This window comes from Poecilia mexicana, unplaced genomic scaffold, assembly GCF_051168715.1.
Source record: "Poecilia mexicana isolate PSO_F unplaced genomic scaffold, ASM5116871v1 scaffold_17, whole genome shotgun sequence".
Lineage (NCBI taxonomy): Eukaryota > Metazoa > Chordata > Actinopteri > Cyprinodontiformes > Poeciliidae > Poecilia > Poecilia mexicana.
The window spans coordinates 8,590,739-8,613,905 of record NW_028263386.1 but is presented as its reverse complement, the minus strand read 5'-3'; the positions used below and the strand labels follow the sequence as shown (position 1 = coordinate 8,613,905).

The following is a 23,167-nucleotide window of genomic DNA, read 5'->3' as shown; positions in this document are numbered from 1 at the left end:
AGGAAGGTTGATTCTAGGGGGCTACTTGTAACTTCGGGGATGATAAATAATTTCTCCAGCCATGAGTGAGCTCATGATGACTCGCTGTATGACACAGAGTTGCAGTGTTTACCAGGACCGCATGTTTAACAGCTGAAGGTTTGCACACAACTAATAACTCCACAAGATGGTAATCAGCTCTGGAAAGCAAATTCAAACAGTCTTCGGCTGAGAACGTTTCATGTGAAATTACACTTAGAGTAATATATAAAGTTAATTTTGTTCTCCATTCATTTCATTATGAAGTTTTGTTGTGATTTTGAAACACGATTCAAGCTGGGAAACCCGGCGTTCCAGTGCAGGCGATTTCCCTGCTAAGTGTTTTTTTACACCAGGACCTTTCAGTAGGAGATCAGTGACATATGAAGTTCAGCATAGCCCATGGTGAAGTGCCTGTTCAGAAATACCAAAGGGAAGATGGGTTTGCCATAGGGCTGAAACGATTCCTCGAATGATTCGAGTACCTCGATTACTAAAATTCCTCGAGGAAAATTTACCTGCCTCGAAGCTTCGTTAATTTATGTTTTATTAGTTAGCGCACCGTGTTCCGGCCGGGACTTCATTTGCGTTGCGCGGAGCTCTCACTTCCGCCTCTGAGTTGTTGACAAAAGCTAAGTCTCAGCGGCATAAAGTCCAATCTTCAAGATTGGCCCGTGGGGATTTTATTGATTGATGATAATGCCCGACTTTTTTATCGTTTTTGGGGAACCAATAAGCATCCTTAAAATGACTGGGGGAATGCCTGGAGTACGGCAGCATTTCTCCTCCGGGGCTGCTGGTTGAAAGCGAACGGCGGGAAGAGCGCTGAGGTGAGCGGATAGCCTGAACAGGGCGGGCGGCTGAGTAGCTGATGCTTACCGTGTAAATGTAGCTTTACCGACGAACCGCACAATAAATTTCATATCCCGGTCTGAAGAAACGGGTGGCGGAGCGCATCGTACATGGCTGGTAGATGAGTTTCTGAGTGTGACCAGTGAAGGTGTCGTAAATATCCCGTATTGCTTCCCCCCGTGTTCGTCCCCCGGTCTAACGGTTCGTCAGTCCGCTGGTCCATTTCCTCCCCTCCACCCCATCTTACGTTCGTTCATTCGCCCTCTCCTCCCACTCCAGGCGGCATTTCCCGTATTTTCAAACCCAAAGCGTGACAGGTTAGGTGGCAAGGTGAGTTTAATTAATCTATTAAACTCACTGAAGATGAATACATAAACTAAAAGCTGGATTGTAGACATTTTTTATAAGCATATTTCTGAGCCTGCCTCTTTGTTATTACATTCAATATAATTTCAGATTTTTCTATAACTTTTCTTCTGGTTAACTTAGAAAGTGAGCTATTATTGTTACAGGTTAGTTTTCTAAACTACAAAAAAGCAACTGTTAGGGATGCTCAAATATGAAAAATTGGACTGATTGATATCTGATAGTAACACCGGTATTATGCCAGATTTACCAATATTTCATTTTATTTTTTTTTTATCCGATTACTCGATTAATCGTAAGAATAATCGATAGATTACTCGATTACTAAAATATTCGTTTACAACAGCCCTAGTTTGCCATAGGTCAGCTGAAGGAATTCTGTTACACGGGCTTGTTGAACGTTTACAAAATTTGACACAGATGCACAATTTTGAACTAAAAAGGGAGAAGAAGTTGGATCCAGCACTGATAAAACGTGTCTGTTAAGTACTGCATTTGAAAACTATTCAATTTTAATAGCAGGTCACAGCATTTTCAGATACTATTTGAGACAGCAACGACATTTCAGGATTTGCCTTTATCCCCTATCTATTCATGAATGCTGACACTTCTGTGGGGAAGATAAGATAAGATAAGATAATTTAATAATTTAATAATTTTATTAGTCTCCCGTAGGAGAAATTTGCCTTGGAAGCAGGGGCAAAACTGCAATACAACAATAAAAGCTCATCCAAAAGGACAGTAACCATAAATAAATACATAAAACCAAAGATATGTAAATAGTGATCATTTCCAGCTGATGGAATTGTTCAGTCCAGAATGGTAACACTGGGATTGGCAAACATGCATGTACACAGGCTTGTGCCAGTGTTTCATAAAATGAATTCACATAATTTAAAGATTGTTTGCTTTTACATATTTTTACATAAAAAAAAAAATACACAGTTATTTAAAAAGCAAAAATCGATTTTGACAAAAATAATCAAAGTATGTTCATGTAGCCTGCAAATTCAAACTGCTTTATTTGGATCCCAGCTACTAGCAGTGGCAATGAACTAAAAAAAAAAGGATTAATAAAACAAAAGATTTTCTAAACGGTTTCACGTAAACAAGTTTAAAAGGTCTTATAGTTGCACACAATACGATTTGGGGGAAAAAACACTGAATCTGAACAGAACCTTGTTTGTTTACAATGAAAACTCCACAGGGTGCCTTTAATCTTCAGCGTCCCCGGTGGCGCCAGAGGATGGAATTACAGAACACTGAGAATTCATATCCCCTGTTACCCAGAAGGCAATTATCCCCCATCCCCTTGGCAGAACAATACAATCAATCACTGTAATTTCATTTGATCCTCTGGCTGCTGCCTGTTTATGCCAACAGAGTAATAAGTTTAATCTGTATCATACGCTTATCGAAAGCATAACGAATAGAGAAGGGCTCTCTTAAAAACCTTTGATGAAATGTTATTACACAGAATGAATCATAGAGATGGGTAAAGATTCGCTATCCAATTTAGTTACTGCCGGGGCTTGGATGGCTCCAAAAAGGATTTCATACCCTAATAAAGAGGAGTGAGGAGGGAAGCATAAACAGGGCAGGAAGCTGAATGAGAAGCTTAACGTGTCCCCACCACTTCTTGTCTTCTCATGTTCGCTCAATGGACTTCAAATTGACCTCGAATTTGAACTTGTAAGCCCGTATTATTAGGTTAATGCTGACAGATGTTCTTATTGTTTTCGAAAACATGAGACACATGTTAGTGGATTAAAGCTGTACTAGAAGCTAAACCTAAACTTAAAGTGGCTATTTAAGTTTAGGTTTAGCTTACTCCTGTTATAATGCTAGGTTTGTTTGATGTAAAATGAAAAAAAAAAAAAAAGTGACAAGGAGAATTCATCTTAGAACTTTTTGTTTCACATTTTGTAGTGAGCTGTAACCTTTAACCTGAAAAAACAAACACAATTTAGGTAAAATAGGTGGTGGCATAGGTTTGCTCACCCTGTTGAGTCAGCACAGGTCCTAATTTAGCTGTTTTTTTTCTTTTACCACTTTGCAAAATCACTTAAAATCTGTCTGATTTTATGGGCTCCAGCCTTCTTCAGGGTTTTGGCCAGATTCACAGATCTGGACTCTGACCAGGTGATTACAAAACTGTAATCTTCTGTTAAAGCCATTCCTTTGATGATATGGATGTGTTCTTTGCATTGTTGTGATGAAAGATGAAGTTCCTTTTAATTTTGAGCTTCCTAGCACATACAGGTCAGAAGGTTTTTTTTTTCCACAAGTTGCCAACAACTATTTGAAATTATGACCCAAAATTTCAGCCTTGGTTTTTTCATACATTGAAATGTATTTTTTTTTTCTTTTTACATATTTGTTAAAACTGTCGGTATGCCCTGAATATGAGACAGATAATCTGTGTAAAAAGAAAAAGTAAATTTCCTCCCAGTGGTCCTACTGCCAAAAACACACCACTCCTAGTCAGAAACAACCAATCAGAGGAAGGGGGAAGGCCTTAGCACTGTCCATTTGTTCAAGCTACTCACACCTATCCCCTGTGTACCGTCATTTAAGCTCAACATTGCCAGTGTGCTGCAGCTCTGCTAATGACACAGAAACAGCCTATAAATAGATAACAAAAAATCTCTCAGCAATGATTGGTTAAAGTTGAGAGATATCAACAGGAAAACTGTTGACATCTCAAGTTCTCGGCAGGCTCAGCTGTGGAGGGACGACTGTAGGGCAGCAGAGATCAAGGTGGAGCGACCTGTAAGGTGTGCTTGTTCAACGTTTCAGTCCATGGTTTTCTCAGAACTCATTATTGCAGCTCTAACACATTTTTCACAAGATGCCAAATGTCTTTGGAAGATGGCCGACTTGCCATCATACGTCATAAGCCCAGACTTACGGTGATCGCAAGAGGAGTTTGAATGTGGTGGCTAATTCTGAACGCAGCAGCATCCTGGTGTGTAAACATTCCCTCTTGTTTTTCTGTTGAGTTGCACATTTTTAAAGGTGGAAAAGGCGCTTTAGCAGGTCTGTTTTCTATGTGTGGTGTATATGCGTTAGAAATAGAGAGGTTCATTTTAGCAGTAGGTTTTATTTGACGCAGACAAAAGTTTCTGTTGTTTGTTTTAAAGAATTACAGATGAGCACATAAAACTTGCGATTGCTTTGGGCAGGTTTCCTGAAAAGCAGCCGCGTGTCTCTGGCGTGAGCCCGCGCTCACACTATTTAGATATTAAAAGACTAGAATACGATCCATTATTTAGTGTTAAAACGAGGCTCTTGTTTTGATGCAGTACAAATCTAACTGCCGGCAGACTTTGAACCATAATTAACTCAGGCTGCAAATTAGATGCACTGCTTGTTGTGTGCTAATTGCTGAGGATTTACTGAACCGAGAGCGGGGGTACAGGAGGAGGGTTAAAAAGGGGGGGAGGGGGAGGGAGAAAGTTGATCTTAACCCAGACAAATATAATGCGATTAACAAACGGCTGCCATTGCAGGGCAAAATTCTGGCGACAAGCAAGACTGGCTTCTTTCCAAGTGATGCTGTGAGGCCTTGCCCATGTGTAAGTGTTTGTATTTATCCAAATCAATAACAAAATCTAGTGTGATTACAACGCATTCAGTAGATAATGGCTACTATTGACGTCTGAGCAATGAGGTGTTGGACTTAGAATTGCCTTTTTTCACTGAAGAAGACTTATTTTAGCCATCAGATGTGGCTTGAATATCACATTACCTCTAATGACCTCCACCCTTTGTATCGATCGCATTAAAACACAAAATAACCACAATTCCTCTCTCCGCCAGGTTCCAAAACCTGTCGATTATTCTTCCCAGCTTTGGTAAGAAAACAGAGATTGTGTATGATAACCATGATTCATTTCTGCACTATGTTATTGATTGCTATCCACTGTTTTCATTGTTATGTCATGAATGGGCCACGGTGTAAGTGCAGTAGTTGTTCATTGATTGCTCAGGTTTGCAGGGCTAATGGAGAGATACCAGGCTGAGGTGGAGCTCATCGACAGAGGGAACAGCACTTATCTGGTTCGGCACCGGAGCAAAGACTGCAACGAATATGCCATCAGCATAAAGTGAGTCACGTGACGGCATTCTGAGTCTTCCACACTTCATTCAAAATGAATAGCAGAGCAGCAGAAGAGGATCATCCTGTGAAGTTCATCTCAATAAAACCTAATTATTGGATTGAATTAGATTAGATTGGAAACTTTATTAATCACTAGAATAACATGATTTTATGACACAAAGCAGCACATACAGCTAACAACCTGATGTAGAGAATTAAGAATGAATTTAGAATAATAAAATTCAAAATCTAAGCCTCGCATCTAAATGTGTTGATCAATAGAGCAAACAGTTGTAGCTGTATGGAAAGCAGTGCAAATGAAAACAGCATGGTGGTCTCCATCTCAAGCCCACTTCACAACAAACTCAGAGCATTAGAATAAAGTCTGTGTTGGAGAAATCTTCATAGTTGCAACAAGAATGCAATGTGCTCCCCGTTACTCGTTATGGAGCTTGAGGAGTTCCCTCACTCATTTTAGCATGTTGATGTGATGAACCTGTGGTCCTGTTGGTGTCAGCATATATACGGGTCCTGGTTCAGAAGGCTAGTAGCAGCATATCTAGTGTCTAGATGGGGCTACGACTTCATCCCACCCACACACAGATGGTAGTGTTTCAATTAATGTAATGTTCTCGGCAAAGAGCTGCATAGATGAGCCATTAAAGGGAAATTCTATAGATTGTAAAGAAGCATCTCATTACTGTGTGGAAGGAAGGCCAGGGACGCATGGAAGAAAAACCTTCTTAGTGATTAGTAAGAACCCAGCAGCATCGTGAATACCTTCACATAATGAAACAGACGACGGCATGATCCAACCGATCCAAATGATGATTGAGATCCTGGAGACTGTGGAGCATTGTTCACATCTTGTGCAGAGATAAGCTGACTGCTTATCCAGGTTGTTGGCGTTACTAGTTTAATTGAGGGTGAAACGGAGATAGTACATGACACAATACACATTTCTGTGCAAATAACCACCATCCCAAAATCCCAAAATGTCATCTCTTTTCCTGTGACATTTACCAGTGTTTGTCATTAAAACATGGATTCCACTGTTAAAAAAATTATCACCATGAAACATGCAGCTGTTTCAGAACTGACTTAGTAAAAATTCTTAAAACCAAACGTCTTAGCCAGGGTACAATCCTTACATTACATTTTCCTGAATAAAACTAAAGAAATTGCCACCTCAATAAAAGTAAACCACATTTTTCTCTTTCTAAAGTGCCTTTCATTGAATAAATATGAACGTTAACGCTTACAGGATACTGATTCCTTTGAATGTACGATGCGCCCCAAATTCCAGGTCAGTCTACCCTTTTGGATTTAGAAGCAGCAACAGTGGATGAATGAAAAAAGCTGACAAAGCCCAATTTGTTGTAGTCTCATACGAAAGCTTTTACAGAGCAGCAGGTCTTACGACTGCTCTACCTACAAAATAAAGTCCAAGAAAGAAGATTCAGTGAACCACTACAGGATCCCTACTGCCGCCCATTGTACATTGATGTGTAGGAAGCAAAGGTGGTGAGATCCCGTAGATCCCATTATACAGTCATTAAATTGCTGTGAACCTTTACGCCGACTTTAATAGAAAGGTGGTAGATCACACAGTGTGCTGCTGCTTGCTTTGTGGGCTGTACAGCTGTAGACCAGTAAGGACGCCCAGGCTGAGCTTTTTCCCCTCGCTCAAAGTGTCTTTGATGGACAGGCGAGTGTCAGAACTGGATGAAGCAATGGAACATCAGTGATCTGACCTGATGAATCGCCTTCTTCTTTTACATTGTGTGGAAAGCAGGAGAAAAGATGACAAAGGAATGGACAGCAGGAAAATGGCAAACTGACAGAGGCACTATGTTAGGCTGAGTGATGATCACCTAGAAATATCTCACATCCTGGAGGATGTGGACGTAGGAGGTGGGACGGCATCTACATACGTGTTTATGTCGTCGAAATATCTACCTGTATATTTTGACGAGTCCTACATTGTTCTTATATTGCTGCACTCTCTCGACTTTATTTTTCCTGATAGTATTATACTGCGGTGATACTTCCCATCACGGGAAGATGGATGGAGCTTAAAATCAGAACAATCTTTAAAGAAAATCATAAAACATAAAAATGTTTCTATTTTTCTGGTCACTATGTCGTGACAGTATAACAGGAGACAGTTAATCAATGAAAAAAAATCAAACTCCTTTGCTTCCTCCCTGTGGTCCTACTACCATCTGCAGAAATACATCCGTCAGAAACAAACCGGCAATCAATCATGCTTATGTAAGAGCTGCTCACACTCTTCCCCCATGCAGCGAATGCGCATGTTAGTTAGCATGGCCTCTGATGGCGGCAGATAAACAGTTTACCTTTAATGGTACGTTGTTTTCCACCATTTGAACAGCTGCAGCAAATTTGTAATCCAAAGCAGCATGTACACGAGTATGATTGACAATACTAAGACCCTCCTCCTGACTCTTATTGGTTGTTTCTGATTTGCTGTGGTATATTTCTGCAGATGGCAGTAGGACCCCTGGGAGAAGACAAAGGAGCTTGATTTTTTTTTCACAGATTATCTGTTTCTTGTTTTACTGTCACGGCAGTGACATTTTGAACAAATGTGTAAAATACATATTTTATGAAATTTACCTACTGCAGCTTTAAAGCAGACTCTTCATAAAATCTGACTGAGCAAAAGCTGCCCTGGAAAAAAAGGGGTGGCATTTTCTTTGATCTGCAGATGTGCAAAGGTTTGACATTCTGCAGAAATATTTTCAGCTGCAGTTGGGGTGAACGATGGCTCTAGAAAGTATTGTATCACTTGGTAGAACGCATGCATGCCATACGTATTACACTGTAATGTTGAAGGGTTTAAAAATAAGTTGCCTTCCACGCCTCAATTATTGCCTTGGTCTATCACATAAAATCACAAAATCACGGAGTAAGATGCACATTTGTAATGAGGCTACTCTTTTACAGTTTTTATGTAAACATATAAGACTCTGATTTAGTGTAAACATGATCGTAGTTGGCTTAATTCATGCATATTGGGCAAATGTGACTTAGAGAAAAAGTGGAAATGGATTGTCGTTTCATTATCCGGCTATGCGTCTCAGACATAAGGAACACTCGATAGCTTTTGATGGCACCACTTGACGCACTTTTGTTACAACTCTTAGAAATGCATTTCAAAAGAGGGTTAACAATACCTTTGAATTGTAGATACCACGCACAATCCCACAAAGCCCCAATAAAAGGCTGCCTTATCTAGAAGCAAAGTGGCTTCTTGTCTCTCTTTTGAAAAGCAACTTTGTCTGTTTAACTGGTGAACATCTTTCAAGCCACATCAAAGCGTGTACGGTCTTTTAAAAGAAATAAAGGCCCACCGAGTCCTCCTGACCTGGCATGACAATTGTGGGAGATTATAACGACGGAGAGCGCACTCTGAAATAGTGTTTGGATGTTAAGACTATTTAGCCAGTGACACACCATTCCAGCCCATTTATTTCTGGTCGGCTCACGCAGCTACTCATTCCTTGCTTTGATCTAGTGGGCCAGTTTCTGAACAGTCCAATCCTAATTGCCCGTCTCAGTGCTTAAGATCATTATCAGGATGGCTGTTTGAGATAATGGAGCTTTACGCAGCAAGCTCTTACCGATCAACTAGAGCTGTTTAATGTCAAACTACACCACGAGTGGTTGGCCTATGAGCATATCTCTGTGTTAAATGCAATATCTCTGTAGTTTCCAGCCCTGCGAGTATGAGAGAGACTCTGTTCAGAAAACATACCTTATATGTCTCAATGCGTTATACCACAACATATACTGTATAAATAATATATTACCCCTCCTATATTTATAATGTATCAAGGAAAACACCTGATGTGATGGAACTCTTTTTAATGTTTTGCCCTAGATCTTACGTGCCAGTCCGTTTCTCTTTGTTTCCCACTTTTGGGTTTAGGCTGTCAGCCTTTCCTTAAGTGAACACATTTTGACTGTGTTCACTCAGTCTTGTACGTATGTTTTTCAGATAGCTTTTGTTATGATTTACAATATGTTTACTATGATTTTTTTTTTTACATAACTGTGTAAATAAGAAGTCTTTTAACATGTTTAACTGTGAACATTATTTACAATGTTGGTTCTAAGTAAAACATCAAACTAATGGAGGATATAAATGGAACGGTAACACTTTATTTGAAGGGGGTGAATAAGACTGTCATGACACTGTCATAAACATGTCATAACACCTGTCATGAACATCAATAAGCCTTCATGAATATTTATGACTGTTGTCATAAAGCGTCATTCGGTAAATTATGACACTTTTAATACAAAGTTGACATTATTCAAAATGTCTTTGTTATGACAACTTGACATTAACCAAGAAATCATTACTGATATAAATTTGTTATAAAAGTATTACTGATTGCACTTTAAAAATTAGGTAACTTTATGTTATTAAAGGTAAAGTTTAAACAGTAATGATTTCTTGGTTAATGTCAAGTTGTCATAACAAAGACATTTTGAATAATGTCAACTTTGTATTAAAAGTGTCATAATTTACCGAATGACGCTTTATGACAACAGTCATAAATATTCATGAAGGCTTATTGATGTTCATGACAGGTGTTATGACATGTTTATGACAGTGTCATGACAGTCTTATTCACCCCCCTTCAAATAAAGTGTTACCAATGGAACATTATTGTAGTTTTAATCCTAGACTCTTTTTTTAAGTTTTAATGCATACGAAGTTTTGCAAAAAACTTTTCACAGACATACATCGCAAATGCAAAATAATAAGACATACATAAAGGCCTGTCTTTATGTATGAAATAAAAACACCTTCAGTTATTTCTTAGGAGTGTGTGCAGTCTGTGAATCGTAGGGACATTGGGACGATGTTCCAGAGCTTCAGAGCCACACAGGAAGCAAAGAAACACACACCTGGTAATACAGCACCAAATGAGATAAAAGAATGTTATCGTTCACTATATAGGAAGCAATTAGCTGCTCCAACTCCACTGTGTTGGTTCTTGCATTGTACACAAATAATAAAATATGATTATGATCAAAAATGGTTTAAGATCAACCATTTAATTTAGCTTGAACGTAGGAAACTGCTTCCCAACATTATTCTGTAAATCTTAGAAAACCACTTTTACTTCTTAGAGACAAGAAAGGGGAAAGAGGGAGAGTTTGATGATCATGAACTTAATCTATTAAGAGAAACAGAAGACAAACACCAGCATGCATCTACCAAGCATCTTCCCACGGCTGTAAAAGACGTGATCGCACTGCTCAACACGCCATTTCTGCTCCTGGCTGTTGGATTGTTTACAAGGCTGTGACTAAGTAATTGCATTAATTAGTTGTTTTTTCTGTTTTTGTGACAAATGTGTTATAATAAAAACATATTCTATACTGTGGTGATGAATGCCAAATAAATAAACATTATTAATTGAACTGTAAGAAATTGCTTTGTAATCCAGCAAGGTAAAAATGTATTCACTTCTTAGAATATGCTCTTTGGGTAATTGGTTTATTACATAGAATTTTATTAATACCTCCTTAATGGCATAAAGTCTTATGAGTAAAGTACCAGTTTCTAAATAATGCATTTAAAATATGGCTTAAAATACATAATTACTAGGTACGACACTTTACGTATTTATTCAAAGAAAAAAAAGTTTTTCTATTCAGTTTGTTATGCAAACATACTTTCTTGCATGACAACCAACTAATCTCTCAGACAGCTACTCCTTATGGTTCACCTTAGAGACCAAACGGAGGTAAAAGTATGTATAGTTGACTATCAGTCCATGTCCTTTTTACCCTCCACAGGTTCAACGATAAAGTCAAGCACATTAAGATTCTGACCAAGGACGGATGCTTTTACATCGCTGAGAGCCGCCTGTTCAAGACTGTGCTGGTAACGCATTTGACTTTGTATGGATTTTTTTTTATCTGTTCCCACAGAACTCTGTAGAGTTAATTGACAATACTTTTGCTGCTCAGTTGAGATATATGAACTTGTTTTTTTTTTTTTTTTTATCTTTTTGTATTCATGCTGGAAAATGAGCAGCTAAAATATGTAATTAGCAAATACTTGCAGCACCTGCAAATAAGATTTTCCATAAAAAATATAAATATATGATCATGAGTCAACATCAAGATATGTCAAAATCAAAGGTGCAGTACCTAAACTTTGGTGCAAATATAACCCAGACTCAGCCCCTGTTTCGTTGAGGTATTTTCTTGTGCTCGTCTCACACAGGACTTGGTAGAGTACTATAAACAACACTCACTGAAAGAGGGATTCAGCAGCCTTGACACCACTCTGCAGGTTCCTTACCGAGAACTGTCCAATGGAAACATGCCTAAGGCCATTACCAAGGTTGGCAACGGTGAGTCTGCTTCGCAAACATCCAGGTTTCTTCCCTGACACTTTCTGCTTGATAGGTGGAAACGCTACATGCTCAGATCACATCTTGAGCCGGTTATATCTGAAAGACATCCTAAGCAAGGTTTTTGTTTTGACCTGCTTCCAAGACCAGCATTTGTGGCTTTTGCTATAAAAAAAAGAGAGATCAGATAAAAAGGAAAAAGGTGATTTTTGTTCTTTTTTTTTTTTTTTTGGAAGGCTGCTTACCTGCCAACTGTGTATAACAGGCACAGTCTGTGCTGAATCCTTTCTATGTTATCACATAAAATAAATACAAGTTGTTTTATGAAACAGTTTGCTCAGATCTCACCCAACAACCTTAACTTTTTGCTTCAATCAAACCGTTTCGCTCTTGGGAAGTAAAACACTCTAACTTATAAAGCAGTGATTCTGTCATGACTAGCACTCTGGCTGAACCCTTTCTGCTGTGTCCCCTACGCGTCCCGCCCTACTTATGCTCCCCATTTTTCAGATGAAGACAAGCCTACTCACCTTTTGATCAGTTAAGTTTTAAAATCTGATATGCCAACTAATTTGTCCAGCTCTGGCCATGTTTCTGAGCAAGACAAGAACAAATTGGATCCAGAGTATTTGAATCTTAAAACGATGACTTCCCTTTAATAGATTTCAAATGTATTATCTTGAGTAACCTTTCTTATTTTCTTGCTTGTTTTCCTATAGTATTTACTCTATAACTGTGGGACAATGTACAGTCATGTTCAGAATTTTAGCAGTGTAGACTAAAAAGAGAGTAAAATTCATAAAATTCCTTTAATTTAGCTGTGGATCAATGGTAAGATTAAATATCTCACCATTATAAAGTTGTTGATTTTATTTCAGCTGTCATGCCAGTGTTCCCTTAAGCAAGGCATTTAACCCCAACTTGCCTACTGAACTGCCTTTTGCTGAGTGAATGTTGTGAGTCTGGTTGAGTGAATGTTATTCTAAGTTGAAGCACTTTGAGTGTTCAATATGAGTAGAAAAATGCTACACCAGATCAGGCCATTTATAAAACATTCAGCAGATGAAATACACTGGGAACACTGCGCGTTCTTTTCCAAATCAGAGAATGAAGAAAAAAAAGATCAAATTTGTTCTTACTTCGGAAAAAGTGAAGAAAAGTGAGTTCTGGGATGTTCAAAAAAAATTGTAGTGTCTGCATTTTTCATAAAACCTCAAATATTTACTGCATAAATGAAAACATAGCTTTCTAAGAACTATTTGTACTCCATACATTTGTTGCTTGGAGTTCACCAATTTCTGAAAACTATGAACAAATATAGTTTTCTGCATCCATAACTCTAGATTTCTTGGTTTTGTCTAAGAAACAGCATGTTTGGTTTTCTTTTGTATTCAGGTTTGGGGATTCTACAAACTTACTGGTGTGGTTGGGGTCATTGCCCTGTAACAAAAAAGAATTTCTTATGTTGAAGGCAACATAAGGCAACATGGCCTCTTCAAGTTGTTGATGCATTCAAACTGACCCATCATCTTTGGTATGTGATAAATTGCCCTGACACCCCGGTGTGAAAGACATCCCCTGTCACAAGCGGTGGGTTCGAAGGACACAAATACAGACAAGGAGGGGAGCAAAAGCTGAAAGTTTTAATAATTCAAACAGAACTTAAAAAAATCCAAGGGACAAAGTCTAAAAAAAGTCCAAAAGGAAACATGAAGCAGACATATCCAAGAACTGAGAAGAGAAACCTGGAGCACGGAGGGTTGACAATCGAGCAACCATAGTGAGAGCAGCTAAAAGAGAAAAACAGATAACAGAGGGGATAGAAATGCTATGAGTGGCAGAACATAAAATAAACACACAGAGACCCCAAACTAGAAAACAATACGAAAACAGAACACAACTTCACAAGAAAGAGCCCAAAGCCAACGGGAGAAAGGAAAACTCAGCAGGGAAAGTACAGAGAGCAGAGCACAGAAAGATCCAGAATAAATCGTTAAACTACAAATCAGAAACTCTGGACTGCATCTCTAGATGCATGAAACTTAAGTGTGTAAAATAATAGAAAGTTTGACATATCATTATGCCTCAGCCACCATGCTTCATAGTGTACTCTGGATTTAATTCAGTGTTTTGGTGCCATCTGGCAGACAGTGTGTCAATAAAATGTCGCACTGTTTCTCTTTAGTCCAGTTAATGTGTTCTTTGAGGATTAGTGACCCATTTAGAATGTCATTTTAAAAAATGGGACCATAGGAGGGTTTCTTCTTTTATATATGCATCTAATTGCTACAATACTCACTGGCAGGGTTTGAGTTGGAACTGTGCTAATGCCCCTGTACGTTTATCTGTGTTAGCTCCTCCCTACTAAGTGTCTCTTTGAGAACTATATTTTATTTTAGCAAGCATTTCAGTGAAAGCACTCAGCAAAGGATCTAAACCATTCCTAAGAATAAAATTGGTCTTGATAAAAAATGTTTTTTCAAGTTTCTGGAAATTCTCAAAGTTTATCTTTCAAGTTGTGCCTCAGGATTGTTTTGTTTGTTTCCTAAAATTTGTGAAGTTCATCTGTTCATGTGTGAATTATTGAGGCAGAAGAGTTTGTAAAACTACAAATTATTGATACGTTCTAAAAAGAAAATACCAAAAAGGAAAAAAAAAACATAATGTCTTCGCTTCAAAGAGCTAGTACCTCTACAATCATGACTACAATCTGCTGGATAGGCTAATAAATAGAAGTAAAATAACAGTCTAGCAGTTTCTGTGCTACTTTATGTTTCCTTTCCTATTTTTTTAAATTAAAGTATGCCATTTTTCTGAACAATGTTTGAAACAACCCAATTTTACTCAGTTTCAGAGAATAACCAACACGTTATAGTGCTGCCTCACCTGTTTGCTGCATGGAAGCTCACAAATGACCTCACTGACTGCCAGTTGGATCTACTCATTACCTGTTCCTCTGCTACACCTGAGCAGTGGTCGGACTCTCCCTTCATCAAAAACTAATCCAACACTTATACATTATAATTTCTACCAAAAAAGCAATTGATCTAGTTCTTTATTTCAACATTTCTTTGTTTCTGCTGCCGTTTTCTTTGTTAAAAGAAAGATGCATATAGGAGTAAGGTGATATAGAAAGTAAGGGACTGAGCTAAAAACAACAGAGAGATTGGGAAGCTTACTGACAGATAAATAAAAAGGAGCCTGAGCAGCTCACCAGTCTTGGCAGGGAGGTCCCAGTTAGGGCTAAAGTGCCTTAGGCAACCACCAAGAGCCTGCTACTCCAAAACGTCACACTCCGAACTCTGCTTAGCTGCGAGATGGCTTCACAATCTTACTGACAGGACATGACATTTCACTTGGGCTGGCTCCAGCAACGGGGAAAAAAAAAACATTGTGACAGCCGCCTGCTGGCATACACCTGGGGGAATACCCCGGGTCCAACGGAGGGACCACGGCGGCTTCCGCAAAACTGGGAAAAGTTTGCAGATGTGATCTAATCTAGATGAGCGGGAGGCAGCTGGAGGTAAACTGTCTTAACTTAAAGAGAGACGCATGTGTAAACAGCCAGCAGCCAGGGCGAGCAGATGAGCGCTGGAACAAAGTCAGACTTGGGCCTTTGTGTCTGTTTGGATGTAAAATTCTGCTGCATCCTTGTCCCTCCGCTTCTTTTGGCAGAGTCGGTCTCAGAGCGCGCGGAGCTTCAAAGCGTCTCTGTAAGAGGTGCTTTTGTGTTCTGCTGCCACTCACAGCACTACCTTCTCTCATGAAACCTTGACAGAGCCACGGCTGCCTCTGTGCTTTGCGGGGTGGATTATTATTGCCTTAAGTCGTCCACCCCCGTCGACGCACTAGTGTGGGCACTGTATTCTCTGTCAGGTAAACAGCCTCTGTGGAGAGATAGATGTCATGCAAAAAGCAAAATGATAAATAAAAAAAAAGGTTTGAATCTCAAAACAAGGTGCTGCATAGCAATGAATAGAGAAAAATGTGTGACTGAGCAAACACACACGGAGATTCAGAACTACAGAAACGCTATAAGTTTATTAAGAAAAGTCGTTGGGAAATCCCCTTCTAAACGTTTTAATTGTGACTGACTTGGTGCTTGTCATTGTCTGTGTGTGTTAATGCTGGGACCAGAAAATGATTTGCTGTGTAATGATAATTAAATATCTGCTTGGAAAATCTTTAAGAGATGACTTATCTATAGTGTTTTCTGGTTGTATTTCTTTGATGAAAATCTTAAAGCCAGTACGCCTGCAATAAATCGATTCTTTAAATAAGTTGAAATGATACACTTACCAGGTTTAAGATTTGATTTAATTTAATAATCAAGTTGACAGATGCACAAATCATAATCTGCATCCTTTGTTTTAGGTTTCATCTGACTTAAGTCCCTTCTTCAACACGTTTGCTGTGTTGATTTGAATTTGTTCAACATTGACTTTCTTCTTTCCAATCTTAGTCGGCCCACATCCTTTCACCTGAGCTGTGAATCTCTGCAGCTCCTCCAGAGTCACCATGGGGCTCTTGGCTGCTTTTCTGATTAGAGCTTTGTGGATTGGTTTTAAGCTGATGACCTGAACAGAGCTCTGTGAGACGCTCAAAACTTTAAATATTGTTTCAGAACCGAACCATGATTTAAACTTCTCCACAACTTTCTTCCTGACCTGTGTGGTTTGCTTTTTGGTGATTTTGGTTCATTAATGTTCACTAACACAGAGCATCCGGATTTACACTGGGATTTTACTTCACACAAGTATATTTACTAGTGTTTTTTTTTTACTATTTACTAGTAGTGTACCTTCTGAAATGACCTGTCCGAGTTTTTAGACATGTCCTAGTCAAACCACCAATCTTGACCACATTCATTTGGTTCTGCTCACCTGGATTGAAGCTGAAAGGATTGCTGATGCCAATAGATTAGATTATCAAGATCTCCTAATCCCCAATAATTTAATATTCCTGAATCCATCCATCCATGAATTTTCGATATGTTTTACTTTTGTTACACTGACGCAGCCTTGTCAAATTATTGGTCTCTTTACCACTTACTGCTATGTCTCTGCTTAATACCGATACTAAAATGAATGAGATGTGCCTCGTAAAGTGACAGTTTTGTTTGATTGCTTCACTGTTTTGCCCATTTCTCTCACAGCACTTCAGCAGTATTTTCTTTTTCCTTGTATTTTTGACTTTGACAACTTTTCTGCTTTCTCCGCTCCTCTCCGCCATCTCACACACACTCTTTCTGTCAAACTTCTGTTTACTTTGCTTATGTTTTCTCTCTTTGCTCCCACTACGGACTGAACCTCCCGCCCCCCTTACCCACCTCCCACTTCCCTCACTTCCTCCTCCATCTTTTGCTATGTTTCTCTGTAGTTCCTTCTGGCGGCTGCGGCTTTGTTCCTCCCTCCTTCTCGCCTTTCTGGTCAGGTACAGGTGCAGCTTTTCTGCTCTTCTTTGTCTCTTTTGAGCTGCATGCTCATATTTCAGAGTTCTTGAAGCATAACTGTCTTCATTTATTACATTTTAAGTAAGATATAGATACATCTGAATGGAGTAGAATGGTTCATTTCTGCCAAACAGTGTATTTATTTCAGTAATTCAGATAAAAGTAATAAGATTAATCACACACACTGTGATAAATTTGAAACTTAATCAGAAATGTTGACAGTTTACAGCATGCTGTATGCAAACATATGAGTGGAAAGTTTAGTGTTACAAAGAACTGTGGCAGAAAGAGGTGCACAAGCAATAACTTCAGCCTTAAGAGGCCTGTAAAATGAAGCCAATTTAATAATTTACTGAAGATTCACAAAGTATGAATTGCGGCTTGAGTGTTTGTGCTTCCAGACCCACCACACACACAGGTACCCAGGAAACGGCCTGCAAGTGTTGCATTCCTGCCGTTAAGCCACTCTTGAACCAAGGATGACAATTTTGTGCCTCCGCACTCTTTCGCCACAGTCTGGAACTTTGTTTTCTAAATCAAACACAACGTCTGTTTCACCTGAAAAGATGCCTTGAGACTCCTAAGAGAAAGACGCTTCAGATGCTGTCTCTGGTTCAGAGATGGCTTAACACAAGGAGGGCAGAGTTGCAGGCCAAACTCTGGATACATGTGAGTGGTGGCTGCAGTTACCCTTCTTGCTTGTGAATTTTTTTTTTCTACCACACTTTTTCCTTCCACTCAACTTTCCATTGACATGCTTGGATACAACACAAAGTAAACAAAATAAGTTTTCAAGCAGGGATCTTATGCAGCTTGTCCTTGTGGAGGGTGATTGTGTAGGTCATATAACATTTCTGTCTTAAAAAATGTTTTTGGTCTTATATTAAACTTTATGAAAAATGAAGTTCTGGGTTTTTAGAAATAAATTCTTAAAATATCTCACTTTGGATGTAATGCATTTTGTTATGTAATTTCACTTTTTTCATTGAATCACTGAAATAAATTCACTTTTTAGTAATGTTTTATTGATAGTTCAATACATCACCATGTTTTCCATCGGTGTTACGACTCTATCTTGTCCCATAACGACAAATCAGAACATAAACTAGTGATTTAAATTTATAGCAGACGTTACTGTCCTATCTCCAGTTTGTTTCAGAGTTACTTTGAAGTGGCAAAAAGGAATGCAATTTACATGTGTGCACTTTTACAGGTAATCGGTCCAAGATATGTTGAAAATGAAAATTGGTAGAATTTTACTGAAATGTCAGGTTTGGTCAAAAGAGTCCAGAAATAGCGAAGAAACGCTCAGAGCATGCAATTTACTGCTCTGACGTAAATGCACGGCAATACCGAACATATTATCATGCACTCACCACGTAACAAATCGTATTTGGAACATGACGAGTACAAATCCTGTACAGGTGCATATTTATTTGATGGTAAGAGCTCCTGTCATCTTATATTGTGCCTCTGTGTGCACTCGGGAGTGGATACGCTCCTTTCGTCCGGCGTATCTTCACAGCTGTCATCTGTATTTTCTCTGATAAGGCAGACAAACCTTTCCATACCCGTGTTCACAAGTGACACGAGGCCTGACCTGCACGTGTAAGGAGGAATGTTGTTTATCCTGATAAGGGAGGACGCATTACGTGAACTGACTCCTGGATTGACTTTTAATAAGTTCAGCACAAAGCTACAATAACCATGACCTCTGACCTTTACTGGGCCCCAACCTGCTGGACTGGTGAAGATGTCTCCATGCATACCAGGCAACCTGAAGTTCTCTTGTAGTTTTTATTTACTTCAGCTTGAATCTATCTGGATTGCAAACATTTGAACTATTTTGGGATTGCTATGAAAGTGAAAAGAGTGAATCGCAATAAAAATAACAGGATCTTTCCATGTCTCAGTTATTTCTCCCAGGATAGTCGGTATCGCAGTGGCACGTTACGACTTCAGCTCCAGAGACACGCGGGAGCTCTCTCTGCAGCAGGGAGACACTATCAGGATCTACACCAAGATGACCAACGGCTGGTGGAGGGGAGAGGTCGATGGCAAGGTCAGTTGCCGCTGCTTTTGATTAAACGGTTTGAATTTAGGCTGTTTTTTTTTTTGTTTTTTTTTTGCTAGACAAAAAGAATACTTAGTCATTGTATTTTTATTTTCTTAATCTTTTTTATGTCATCTTATAAGTGAAATGTAATGGGACGATTCTTGAGTGAGATGACGACAAAAGCATTCTCTTCAATGTAGCCAGAGTAGGAAGCTTAGCTAATTCATACGTCTGATTTCATCACTATTATCAGCAACATTGGAAGTATTAGCATGCTCTCTGGTTGTACTGAAAATGTTTCTTTCTTCACAGGAAAATGTTTGTAAAAGAGTAAAACAATCCGTTTTCTCACCAATAGCCTAAGGGCACAGCGCTGCCTCGCTCTCATGGCACGCTGCTGCTCAACTTAAAGTCTAAAAATGCGTCACAAGATATTTATTTTTCTTCAACAGCACAAGATCATTTCATAATGATTAACAGCTGCGCATGGGTATTATTTTAAAAGAGAAATTTACACCCCAGTTTCAAACCAAGATGAAAAACACACGCTGTGCTCTGAGATGGTGATACCATCAGGATTAACAACATTGCTCTAAAAACCATTTGCCTCTTACAGATTTCTTCTGTTTTGTACACAGAAAAAACACAGTTTGAAATGATAAGTTCATTTATTAAGAGGAAAAGATTTTCAAAATCAACCTGGCCCAATGTGAAAAAGTAATTGCCCCTTAATCCTAATACAAAGTTGCTGCACCACCCTTGGTGACAACAATTGCCATTTAGCATCAAATTAGGTTTTTTATATATATTTCTGTGGAGGAATTTGGGCATGCTTATCTTTCTAGAATTGTTTTAATTTAGCCATAATGAAGGGTTTTGGAGAATAAACAGCTATGCTTTCTGTGGTGATATTTGCCCTTTCTCCTGAAGTGTATGTTTGAAGTTTTATGGAAGCACATAAAACACACAAAAGGGCAAAGCGTGGCAGATGTGAAATAACCAATTAATAAAAACTTCCACACTATTAGTGTGGTTTCAGTACAAAAAGAAAGAGAGTGGGTCTGTGCAACTTGGTCGTCTTTGTTATCCGATTCATCAAAAACTCTGCATATGTCAGGTAGGTGCAGACAAAACTAAAATAACTAAGTTTAGCCAGATATGGATGTTAATACCTGTTCATTTCAAAAACTTTATAGACATAAAAAAAATATGCAAAGTGTTGATGACTAAAAACAGTCCTGACTGATGTCTCACATCATCTCAGTTCAAGATTTCATTTTATTCTAATTCCTAAATCTAAGCCTTCAGAACTATAAAAAAAAAAAAAAAATCCAGTCTGTTCCTATATATTCAGTCCAGGTAGTTGGTTGTTTTCCTCTCATTAACTCCCTCACTTCCTACACCATTCCTGATCACGTCCATTGCTGCTGATGCCTGTTGTGAATGATCTGATCATGTCTGAACAGTGGTAAAATCTCTCAGAAGTGGACTGGGACTCTCGTATCTGCATTAGTGGATCATTAGTAGACTCCCCTCGAGGAGCGGATGTGTCTGGACAGATCCCAGTTTAAGAAAATCTCCCAAAATGCATTGTGAACAGCGGAATCAGTACCTGGAGAATGTCCAACAGGAGACGCCGAGGGGGCATTCTGATCAGATGCCCCAACCACCTGCACTGAGTCCTTTTGATTTGGACAAGCAGTGACTCTATTTTGTGAAAGAACTGAGTGTGTGTAAGTTCAAGTGAGCAGTGATGTCACACTGGATGTTTGTCGCCTTGCTCTGTGACGTGTTAATTTGCGCAAAATTGGGGAAAATGTGAACTGATCGCTCAGAGCGAATTTTAATACCAGCTGCGAATGATCACTGTGAAGCCTGTCTACTTACATTACTGCCTGAGTAGGATTCCTGTCAGCTCTGATTTAGTTATTCCAAAAATAATAACTGTGTTTCTGCGACCGGAGATTTATAACATAAAAAGATCAAATTGGCAAGATTCTTTTGGGTGTGTGTAACTTTGAGCTGGTGCCTGATTCTTTTCTGTTCTGCTGTTTCTCAGGTGGGCTGGTTCCCCTCAACTTACGTGGACGAAGAAGACTAACTGCACTAGACGATAAGCGAAAGTTGGCGACGTGCGACGACGGCCACCCTCCGTACCTTTACTCAGATCTTTCCCGGATAAAACCGGGACATGAGATGAAGCGGTGCTACCCTTTAAGATCTTCTCCTGGTCGCCGGTAGACTCTCACATGAGGAGGAGGAGGAGGAGGAGGAGGAGGAGGAGGAGGAGGAGGAGGAGGAGGAGGAGGAGGAGGAGGAGGAGGAGGAGGAGGTTGGCAAAATGGAGATTCCAGAGATGTCATGCAGTGTTGTGGTTCTGTCTGCCCTCTCTGTTCCCTCTCACCTTCTCCTGTTATTGATCACTGCTTTGGCTGTGGTAATACCTGCCTTTGCTGTCATCATGTTTCGACACCTGGAAGGCTCAGTCGTCTAGCCGAAGCGCAGATCCTGCTGACAGTGCACCGCCCAGGTACTCTCCCCCCCCAGGGATGAACTCAGCTGCTGAGGAGCTTTGACCGTGGCAGGAACACAGGAGTCCTCACTGCTTCTCTTTTCGTTTGTGTTCAGCTTTTTTTTTTCTTTTTTTTTTTTCCCTTCTTCAAACTTCAAAAAAACTGGACAGATTTGAACTTTCATTTGTTGCTATCCCGGACTTTTTAACATTCTTCTTTTTTGAAAAGAATTATGAAATGTTTCAGTATTATAGCTTGTTAGACTCTGTTTGACATGAAGAGGAAGGACGCCTGTTTGGGGGAAAAAAACTCATAAAAAGGATACATTTCCACCAGATTATGGGGCCAAAATTTCAGTTCTAATAATTCCTTTTTGTATAGAACAGTTTAAATGGTTTACACCCAGATAGCTTCTGTTTAAACCCGTGCAGCTCTACATGATGTTATTTCAGTCAGTCACACATTCACACACCAGCAATGCGCATGGTCGCCATTTTCAGGAACAGAATTTCAAATCCACTCCAAGGACAATTGTACCTGTCGAAGGAATAGCGAACGATTGCACTCACACATGTGAGACATGCGAGATCACTTCTGACATGTGAGAGGACGGTGCTTTAAAAGATACTTTTTAATGTGCATTTATTAATGAAAAGGTCTTATCCACAAATCCAATCAAAGGCAAAACAATGCAGAATAAGTGGGTGATGTAATTAGTGGTACAATCTCATACCTCACCGTGAGCATCCACTGTGGAAACCTGAGAGTCCTTTGCATTCCAAAGATTTTAGTGTTTACCTCAACTCTTCTTACTTTGAAAATGAGTGATTCAAGGGTGATGTAACAGCTGTTCACTGTGGAGCAAAGTAGCACAAGGGCGTCAAAGTGATGAATTTTCCTTCAAACGCCAACGACCCGCTTACCATGTGTGTGACATCAATATTTAATAAAAGCTTTCCATTCAAATTGTACTTTTGAAATTTTGATTGGCAATTCTTTTCTCCTTTTAAGACAAATGTGATATTGCATTAACAATGCCACTGCAGTTGCATCACAAACCCCAGCTGGGTTGGAGACGGTTGTGGAGGAGCAGGCAGAGAACTGGCGGTTCTCAAATGCGGCTAAACAAGCAGAAGAGACAGACACCTGAAAGCAATTATGCTGCATGGAGGATGGTGCTGCAAAGCCTTGTTTACTTTCTAATTTCTGGAAGCGAATTTGGCGAATTTCGCTTCCGGCGTCTCATCCTTCCAGCAAAATACTACTTTAAAATCTGGGAATAGGTGCATTATAATAAGTTAGAACGTCATCAGAAACTGTGTCAGTAATTTTAAAAATGAAACTTATTTATTGAACTGATTCGTTAAGTCACAAAAAGATTTATTTCATGTTGTTTTCAGTTCA

General features: G+C 39.2%; 1 protein-coding gene across 2 annotated transcripts in view; it reads left to right on the top strand.

The window, feature by feature from the left end:
* The window catches only part of LOC106924132 (guanine nucleotide exchange factor VAV3-like), a 63,171-nt gene extending 40,437 nt beyond the window's left edge, over positions 1–22,734 (top strand). Inside the window, exons 21-27 of one of the 2 annotated variants that reach the window (XM_088014968.1) lie at positions 4,749–4,814; positions 5,059–5,093; positions 5,229–5,345; positions 11,180–11,267; positions 11,613–11,742; positions 19,108–19,256; positions 21,310–22,734. In XM_088014968.1, the coding sequence (XP_087871094.1) occupies positions 4,749–4,814; positions 5,059–5,093; positions 5,229–5,345; positions 11,180–11,267; positions 11,613–11,742; positions 19,108–19,256; positions 21,310–21,351 (627 nt within the window). In that variant the 3' untranslated portion in view covers positions 21,352–22,734. Of the gene's footprint in view, positions 1–4,748; positions 4,815–5,058; positions 5,094–5,228; positions 5,346–11,179; positions 11,268–11,612; positions 11,743–19,107; positions 19,257–21,309 lie in introns of those variants that run through there. The other variant, XR_015765915.1, reaches the window with a different exon arrangement.
* The last annotated feature ends 433 nt before the right edge of the window (positions 22,735–23,167 follow it).